The sequence below is a fragment of the Oenanthe melanoleuca genome, chromosome 11 (genome assembly GCF_029582105.1).
Source record: "Oenanthe melanoleuca isolate GR-GAL-2019-014 chromosome 11, OMel1.0, whole genome shotgun sequence".
NCBI classification, from domain to species: Eukaryota; Metazoa; Chordata; class Aves; order Passeriformes; family Muscicapidae; genus Oenanthe; species Oenanthe melanoleuca.
The window spans coordinates 11,997,931-12,007,139 of record NC_079345.1 but is presented as its reverse complement, the minus strand read 5'-3'; the positions used below and the strand labels follow the sequence as shown (position 1 = coordinate 12,007,139).

Here is a 9,209-nt window from a genome sequence, read left to right as displayed (position 1 = left end):
GTGGATCTCCATGGGTTATCTTCATTCAAACTAATGCAGTCTATCTGAATGCAATAATTATGTCATTAATGCCAGAAGAATATGTTGCAGAGGTACAGTGAAGAGGCCATGTATGGAGCACACATATCAATGTGCAGTGTGCTTGGTAGGAGTAAAGTCTTGTAACACTGATAGCTAATGGTAAAAGAAAAGCAGAGAAGTGTAAATTAAATGCTCAGTTTACTTGGTCATTTTGTATCTGTCCATCTGCCAGTCCTTCAGAAATTTCCATGTAGAAGTGAAGAAGACTATGATTTTAAGCTCATTTAAGGTACTGTCTTATCTATATGAGTCAGTGTTGTGGCTCCTTTGGATGCACCTTGTGAAAAAACTAATTAAATTTTGAAAACAACGCTGTTTGCCACAGCAAAATTTAGAGAATATAGGTAAATAGCAAGGACAAGCTGTGTGTGCTGTGCTGGTGACCTCAATACAGTTGAACTGCTTTAGTGATTTCTGTTTTCCTTGCAAGGAGTTCCTTGCACAGGGGGTTCTGTCCGTGTCTCATCACCTGGAGTGTGTGTGTGCTGTGCTGGCAATGCTGACACAATCTGTGCTCCTGCTGTGTGCCTGCACCTCCCTGGGTCTGTGCCTGAAACCAGCCTGTTTCTGATTCAACAGCCTTGGTAAGCTGCACAAAGGCTGAGCACTGAGCCAGGACCATGCTCAGCAAGAGCAGTTTGGATCTTTTCTGTGGTACCCTTGGGTAATTCATCCCCAAGACTGTCTGTACCCACAGGCAGCTGGGCTCTGCTTGGTACTGCAGAGCAGAAACACACACAGGGAAAAGGAGAGGGGCAGATCCTGTGCCTCAGCCCCTCACCTGTGCCAGGCTCTGTATTCCTGCTCCATCACAGGCTTTGTACCACCACCACTCCTTGGTGTGCACAGGGTACCTGTAGGGAAAATCAGCAGTAACCAACGACCCAATGTGTAAACAGCTTGGAGATAAACCTGACCATTTATTCTGCTGTATCTTAATGTTCAAAAGAAGGCATTCTTTTATAGCCAAGTTTATTTTAGAATGACAAAATACTTGTGGCAAGTTACTGGAGCCAGATTTGTACAGTGACACGGTGGTCCAGGCAGAGTTTGTAGAGTAAAGTTTTCTTTCCCAGTACAATATAGTTATGAGTGTTTGCCAAAACACTTTGGAATTGTTATAATTCATGCAGAGCTTAAAAGGCAGTTTTACTAACGGTTTTTATCCTTTTCAGATATTTATTAAGTTAACAGTTAACACTTCTTACACTTACTTATTTGTAAGCACAGCACCAACCCTGTTTACTATAGCAACAGAACTTCAATAAACTTTGTGCTTATTTAAAAAAAAAAAAAAAAACAAAAAACAGCAAAACTAACATAGAAGGGCTGTGCTGAACCACCACACATTGAATTCAAGCCCTTCACATTTCATTAAAGTTTTGCAAATGCTATCATATTGAAAATCAGGCCTGGGTGACTGTCAGGGGCTGTAGCTTTGAATATGCTGAAAATACTCCAGAGATGGAACCTAAATACAAAATATAGGTGCAGATCCTGATTCTTACATTTTCTTTCTAAAGGTCATGGATTTGTCAACATGTGACAGTATAAGACTATATATACCACACCATAGTTCTAAATAATGAGACAGTGATCAAGCAATTTTCTCCTTCCTCCACCCCTTGCTGTGGGTTGCCACTTTGTCAGAAGTGACTTCTACACAAGCAGTGTGCTCTGTGTGTAAGGTCTGACTGGTCTTACTTTGATCCCATGCCAATTGTTTTTCCAGCAATAATTTTTCCTTTTTCAGAAAGAAAAGCACTAGTGAGTTGCGAAATGAAAAATGAAAACAGAAATCCAGCTTCTTGTAGTTTAAAAAACCCCAACAACATTGAGTAAGTAGCAGCAGAGTAGAGAAGCTCAGCTGGCTTATCTGACAGTAACCATTTGATTTAATGCAAGACATGTTTCTTTGTCCATGTGCAGTGAGTATCCTCTAGAATGGATATGAAAAGTAATAGGGAATTGTATGATTTAATGGTGACCCTCAGTGCCATGCTTTGAACAGATCTATGATGTCTGTGTTGTCAGCTGTGGAGTGGGGCTCTCTTCAGTCATCAAAGCATTTTAGTAGAGTTTACAGTCTGCTGTTTACGTTATTGGCCAGTACTTTGCTCTCCTGAATACAGTTTAACTATTCCACCGCCCCTGTGATGAGTATTCTTTTCGGCAGCAGCAGTCCTCACAGCCTTGGAACATTGTTTTTGGACACAAACATACACAAGTTATTAGAACACAAGATCAAAGGAGGTGTCCCACTGTCTTCCTTTCAATGCTCCCATTGTGTTTGTATGCTGAAGCCTGCTAGAGAGTTAGAACCAGAGAAGGGGGAGAGGGGGGAGGAAACCTTTGTACAAAGGTACTTGTCACTGAGAGAAGCCCATAAAAGATGATGTGAGAAAAGACACCAGGTGGAGTATAAACCACCCTTATTGTTAAGAAATGCAAATAAAAATCCTCTCCTATATTAAAACTTTCTTACTTGTCATTTCTTAGATGCCAAAGGAAAGGTTCTGATTATTGAAGTCATGGCAGTACTTTCTACTTTGCTTCTTTTCTTTTTATGTGCAGCACACTATACATTATGTGAAAAAAAGTTATTTTTCCTCTTTCTCTGCATATTGTTAGTTACAGTTGTTAGCAAATTTCATCTCAGCAAAATATCCACTGGAAAAAGAAAACTCAGAAAAATCACACTTTAAAATATTTCAAGGATTCCCTTTCAGGAAGGACATCCATAGTTTTGGATTAGTAAATAAATTGTAATTAATTTTATTTGGATAGGAACAGTGTTTTCCTTGGGGAAACGATGACTGAAAATTTCCTGCTAATTTTGCATGGTCTTTGAATTTATTCTGGAGAATCTGCAATCAGATTCCAAGCAAACAGATTCTAGGTCCAGCACCCACTAAAATATACTGAAAAAGCCAATTGTTTCTAAATTGCTGGCCCTTGTCAAGCTTCCTCAGCTATAGAGAGATACATGGTAGAAGGAGTCACACTAATTTTAGGCAGCATCAACTCTTTTTCACCTTTCCACGTTTCTGGTGAGCTGAAATCTGGATTACTGAGTTAGCTATGCAAAGTCTTTGAGAGGGAAGTTACAGGACATAACAGGTGAAAATTAGGAATTCACAAAAACAAAGCATTTCTAAACTCAGGCCGTCACTGAAGGCAGTTGCTGATGAGGACTTCCATAGTAACAGAGAAAACAAATTAACAAAATTAACCTGGCATGAACCTTTATCCTCATCATCATGGAATCTTCCATTTTAAGACTTCTAAAACTCATTTTCCTCAATACCATGCAAAGAAGATGTGATACTACCTGAAAAGGAGTATTTTAGTGGGGGCAGTAAAAAGGACAACTGGGTATCTCCTGGTGGTTGTGGAAAACAGCTTATCTACCAAATCAGCACTTGTCACCCTGAACTATCTACTTCTATCTGATAGGTTTTCTGGCTTTGAAGAGAAGTGAAAGAAAATACTTCAATCATGGGAACTATATCCATTGGAGTATGGAGACACAGTGGTCTTAAAATCTGGGACTATGAAGTTTGCCAGGGTTTTCCCCAGACAATCACCACAGGCTCTCAGAAGATTTATAGGAATAATCTTGAAGAAGGCTTGGAAAATTTTCTCATGGTACCTGAGCATGTGCAATATCTGGCAAGTGATGTAGTGAATGTGCTCATTTGTGATAGACATCTTTCTGCTGCACAGACACTGTTTGAACTTGCTGATCAGTCTTTCTTCCCCCTCTAGGGTCAGGGCAGTTGCTGACATCCAAGAAAAACCCAAGGAAAACCTGTGAAGCGAGTATGTTTGGAGTTGAAAGGATGCCACAGTGCAGACTCATGCCAAAGCTTTGAGGCAATAAGCTAAGGCTGCAAAGTTGCTAAAGCCAGGAGGTGCTAACATGCCAGATTGCAAAAGTGCCTAAGGCAAAAGTGCTGAAAAAACTGCCAAGACCAGAGGTACAAGGACAAAAGCCCAAAAGCTAAAACAGTGTCTTGTGACAGGCATCCCATTTATGTGTTGGGAATGAACAGTCAGAGCACTCATGTGGTCACCAAACCAAAATTTAAATGTTCATAAAAGGGTTTGTGGCCCTAAATGCATCAGCAGGGTAGTGATTGAGGCAACTGTTGAAGAGGAATCATTGCTGTGGGCAGTTCTTTGTTGATGGAGTAAAAGGGGTTTGGTTGGAAATGGAGGCTGAGTGTGGTTTGTGACCATCTGTGATTCTGAGAGTGAAGAGGTTAAAAATTCTGTATCAGCTGGATCCTGGAAATATTAAGAGCTTACATATGATCCATGTTGTCCCTGGCAATGCTGCTGAGAGCACCAGAAGCATCTTTAGAAACATAAAAAACATATTTGTTTTTCATTCACAGCTGAGCAACCTTTTCTTAAAACATTTCTGTTCAATATGGACTTAGATTGTTTAACACAGAGGAGGAGCCACACAGCTTGCACTTTACTGCTTCTGTGTGCATTTTTTTTTTTTTAAGGAATTACATGGGGTTTTTCAACTTCAAAAAACACGTCAACCCTCACTTATTCTGGAGGTGGTGTAGCATGACCAGCATGCCACTTCCAGGTGGAAGAGAACAGCACCCACCTGAGACTGTGGGAGGCTAATACCAGACTTCTTTCATCTCCAGCTGGAGGGAACATGGCAGGAGAGGGGAAGAAAAGGAAGGAGATAAAGCAGAAGAACTGGAAAGCAGTGTCTTACCAGTACCCAGACAGGAAAATCAGTGACTCTACCAGGTAACTCTTGTTATTGCAACTATTGCCATTAATTTTGCTACACTATTGAATATTGACCATGAATTCCTAGAATGGTCTTATTCACTTGTTCCTTAGCTAAGATGCATTTCCTATCATCAACTGCTGTACAGTATAGTAAGGTTCAAAAGGGTTTTCCATCTTCTGAAGAAGTAGCTCATAGTCAGCACTAATGAAAGGGCAATGAATAATACTCTACATCATAGCTTTCGAACTTTAAGGATTCCACTGAGGTCACGGAGTTGGAGATCCTTTAATCATTAGTACTGTTCTGTGAATGGTGTACTTTACTCTGATATTTTACTAGACTGGTGTACTTTGCTCTGATATTTTACTAGACGTCACTACTGAACACACTTCTGGCCCCATGGAAGGAAAAACAAAAGGCTTTGTATGCCTTGAGGTCCCTGTAATTTGAGGATCATTATATACTGAGTCAAATCTTGAGGTTCCTGTTTCGTTGTTACACCATGCTAAATTCTCTTGAAATCAACTGGAATTTGATGTCTGAACAAAACCATGCTAAGAATCACAAGATTTGTCACTTTGAGAGTAGCTAAAACTTTCTTACTCCCAGGTGGAGGAAGAATCAGCTGCAGTTGTGATTCATACCCACAGTAACATAACCAGCTTGTAATTGTGTTACTCCTGTACCCAAGCAGCACAGTCATGAATCCCATTGTACATAGAGTCGGTTACTGACACTTGGGATTCTGTTGTCAGATTTGCCCTCCTGTGAAACCCTTGGTTTTGCAGGGTATGTCATTGACTGTGATTAGTAAGGGCTTGCTTTAAGCTCTAACAAATGTTTCGTATGGGAAGCAGTTCTGCACAAGAGTGGCTGTGTTGTGAATGCAAGTTCCTCAACACAAGTGGAACTCTGTAATCTGCTGTGAAAGCCAGGGCTTCTTCCCTGGCCACTTGAGCAGACCTGCTGAACTTGAGACATTTCTAAGGCCTTGTTTTATTCCCAAGAGCTGAATGTGAGCACCATCTCACAAGATAGATCCATCCCATTTGAGGTCCCTTAGGCTAAGCTGTTCTTTATTTCTCATAAACAGTGAAGATAAGTGATATTCCAAATAAAATATTTGCTGATGAAGTTTTAAAGGGTACTTGTGTATATGCCAACCTGAGGTATTAGGATTTTGAATTTCTTCATATGAATCAGAAATTTTTTACGAGTTTTCACAGTCTAGGAGAGACTCGTGGCCCAAAGAACCTGCTTCATCTAAATTACTTTCTTCTCCTCTTTCACCTCCCTAAAACAAGAGACAATCTTCAAAGGAACTTTAAATATACAATATAAAAATGGGCCAAATAAATTATTAAAATACATAAAATAGAAATTCACAAAAGATGCATGTTATTAGCTATTTGACAAGCAATTGATGCTGTTGCAATGGCTGCATTTCACAATGCAAGGCCTTTCTCTGCTAGACAGATAAATAGTTGGAATAATGTGAGAATTGACTTTGCAATCATCCAAAGAACAATTTGGGTTGAAACGGTCCATTTAATTGGCATTGCATTGGCTGTGCTGTACAGTTGTTTCATACCAGACATTCACCACATCCATGTGCTTTGGAATTCCTTCTAAAAATGAGCTCCAAGCCTGACCCTCCTCTCCCGGTCCCAATTCCCTGCAGAAGTGTTACTACATATGCTTTGAATCTTTCTTTCAGATGAGCTCCCAAGTCTAACTCCTTCCTCCCTGTGCTTGAAACATATGGATTTGAAAGCACAGATGTGGCCTTGAAGTTTTTGGATCAGGCCCATCTGGGTCAAACCCTACATAGTTTGACTAGTAGTTTCTTGAGTTAAATTCTCAGAAGTCTTCATTTTTTCTTGTTCTGAATCTACTACTCACTCCCTTTTATCTCTTCTAGTTGAACTACAAGGATCTCAAGGGAGATGTGATTTTCATAAACAGAAATATAATGACCAGCCAGAGGAAGAAAGCAAATTTTTAATGACTGTGAGAATTATCTTTATGAAACAGCAAATTTCCTTTTAGTTTATGCTATATGTAAAAACTACACCATTCATAATTTGGAGAAGTAGGAGAGATTCTTTGCAAATCTCATCTACTTAACTAATAATGACAAAAAGCTCAGAGAGACTTTGTCCTCCTGCTGCCAACATTTTGAATCACTGAGAAAGAGTTCCGGACCTGACCCTGAGAACTGCTTTTTGGCATTAACGGCGACTTCATTAGGATCACTTGTGTGCTAAGGGATGCCCGTGAAAAACAAATTGCACGACTAAGTCAGCAGAACAACCGCTCTTCCAGGCACGCTGGCTTCCCTCGCCATCCAGGCAGCGCGCAGCAGGCACAGGAGGGGCTCAGCAGCGCAGCCGGGTGCGGGGAGCAGGAGCGGGATGCGGGGTGCAGTGTGCGGGGAGCAGGAGCGGGATGCGGGGTGCAGCGTGCGGGAGCAGGAGCGGGATGCGGGGTGCAGCGTGCGGGGTGCAGGAGCAGTGTGCGGGGTGCAGCGTGCGGGGAGCAGGAGCAGTGTGCGGGGTGCAGGAGCAGTGTGCAGGATGCAGTGTGCGAGGTGCAGGAGCAGTGTGCGGGGTGCAGGGTGCAGGAGCAGTGTGCGGGAGCAGTGTGCGGGGTGCAGGGTGCAGGAGCAGTGTGCGGGATGCCCGGTGCAGTGTGCGGGGTGCCCGGTGCAGTGTGAGGGATGCAGTGTGCGGGGTGCAGGACCAGTGTGCGGGATGCAGTGTGCGGGGTGCAGGAGCAGTGTGCGGGGTGCAGGGTGCAGGAGCAGTGTGCGGGAGCAGTGTGCGGGGTGCAGGGTGCAGGAGCAGTGTGCGGGGTGCAGGAGCAGTGTGCGGGGTGCAGGGTGCAGGAGCAGTGTGCGGGATGCAGTGTGCGGGGTGCAGGAGCAGTGTGCGGGAGCAGTGTGCGGGGTGCGGGGTGCAGGAGCAGTGTGCAGGGTGCAGGAGCAGTGTGCGGGATGCAGTGTGCGGGGTGCAGGAGCAGTGTGCGGGGTGCAGGGTGCAGGAGCAGTGTGCGGGATGCAGTGTGCGGGGTGCAGGAGCAGTGTGCAGGGTGCAGGGTGCAGGAGCAGTGTGCGGGAGCAGTGTGCGGGGTGCAGGGTTCAGGAGCAGTGTGCGGGAGCAGTGTGCGGGGTGCGGGGTTCAGGAGCGGTGTGCGGGGTGCAGGGTGCAGGAGCAGTGTGCGGGGTGCAGGAGCAGTGTGCGGGGTGCGGGGTTCAGGAGCGGTGTGCGGGAGCCCTGTGCGGGGTGCAGGGTTCAGGAGCGGTGTGCGGGAGCAGTGTGCGGGGTGCAGGAGCAGTGTGCGGGGTTCAGGAGCAGTGTGCGGGGTGCAGGGTTCAGGAGCGGTGTGCGGGAGCAGTGTGCGGGGTGCAGGAGCAGTGTGCGGGGTGCAGGGTTCAGGAGCGGTGTGCGGGGTGCAGGGTTCAGGAGCGGTGTGCGGGAGCCCTGTGCGGGGTGCCGGGCCCCGAGGGCGGCGGGCGCGGGGCGGGGGCGCGGCCCGCGGGATCCGCGCTGGCTGCGGGCGGAGGGCGGCGCTGGCGGCGGGGCCGGGCCGGGGCAGCGGAGCATTGTCCGCCCCCGGGGCTGCGCGGAGCGGGACTGGCCGCGCCGCCCGTGCCTGGCTGGAAGTGAAGCGAGCTCCGGCTGCTCCTTTTTCTTCTTTTTTTTTTTTTTTTTTTTTTTTTTTTTTTCTTTCCTCCCTTTTTCCTTTTTGAGCCTCCAAAAGGCTCACTCGCCCCTTTCATCTGCCGCCGCGGCCCAATGGGAAGGCGGAGGCTGCCTGCAAGTGGTCTAATCTCAATGAGGTGTCAATCATGTTCCCCGGTGGGTGAAGTAAGGTCTTTTGTAACCGCCTCTGTCTTTGGGAAAGAGAGGAGAGAGGAGGAAGGCTGGAGCGGAGAGGGGGACGCCGGACCGTGCTGCAGGAGAGGAGCTGAGATTTGAGCTCGCTTGTGTGTTAGCACGGAGAAGCGGAGCACATGGATTTCTAAACACGCTGGGATTTTATATATCTACAAAAAATAACAACAAGCCAACCTGACTCTACTGAAAACAGTCAAATGAATCGTAATTGCAGATCAATGCAGAGAGATGGGGAAACTTCACTCGAAACATGGTTAGTTTCTTTCACTTGCTACTTCCTTAGCCCCTTCCCTTTATTCAGATTTTACTCGGTTTGTTGCTGTGGTTTTTATTCTGGTGTCTAACGATCTTCCTTTATTATTTCCCTCACACACTTTCCTCCGGATCTGCCTAGCTGCCGTTTGTAAACCCAGAGAAAGTCCAGAAGGTAGGGATGGCTCCTCACTGTTAGTAACTTTGAACGC

At 45.2% G+C, this 9,209-nt stretch overlaps 2 protein-coding genes across 3 annotated transcripts in view; both read left to right on the top strand.

Annotated features, from left to right (window-relative positions):
- Positions 1-7,260: 7,260 nt before the first annotated feature.
- On the top strand, positions 7,261-8,514 carry LOC130258036 (keratin-associated protein 5-1-like). The gene has a single exon (XM_056501051.1). It carries the CDS (start codon positions 7,261-7,263, stop codon positions 8,512-8,514), a length of 1,254 nt encoding a protein of 417 aa, XP_056357026.1.
- A 73-nt stretch (positions 8,515-8,587) lies between these two features.
- NKD1 (NKD inhibitor of WNT signaling pathway 1) overlaps positions 8,588-9,209 on the top strand; it is a 107,863-nt gene continuing 107,241 nt past the window's right edge. For both annotated transcript variants that reach the window (XM_056500912.1, XM_056500911.1), the window contains exons 1-2: positions 8,588-8,998; positions 9,140-9,172. In XM_056500912.1, coding sequence (XP_056356887.1) covers positions 8,974-8,998; positions 9,140-9,172 — 58 coding nt within the window. In that variant the 5' untranslated portion in view covers positions 8,588-8,973. The remainder of the gene's footprint in view (positions 8,999-9,139; positions 9,173-9,209) is intronic.

Excerpts from the sequence above, each read along its gene's own strand:
- LOC130258036 (XM_056501051.1), top strand. The coding sequence starts at position 7,261 with ATGCGGGGTGCAGTGTGCGGGGAGCAGGAGCGGGATGCGGGGTGCAGC.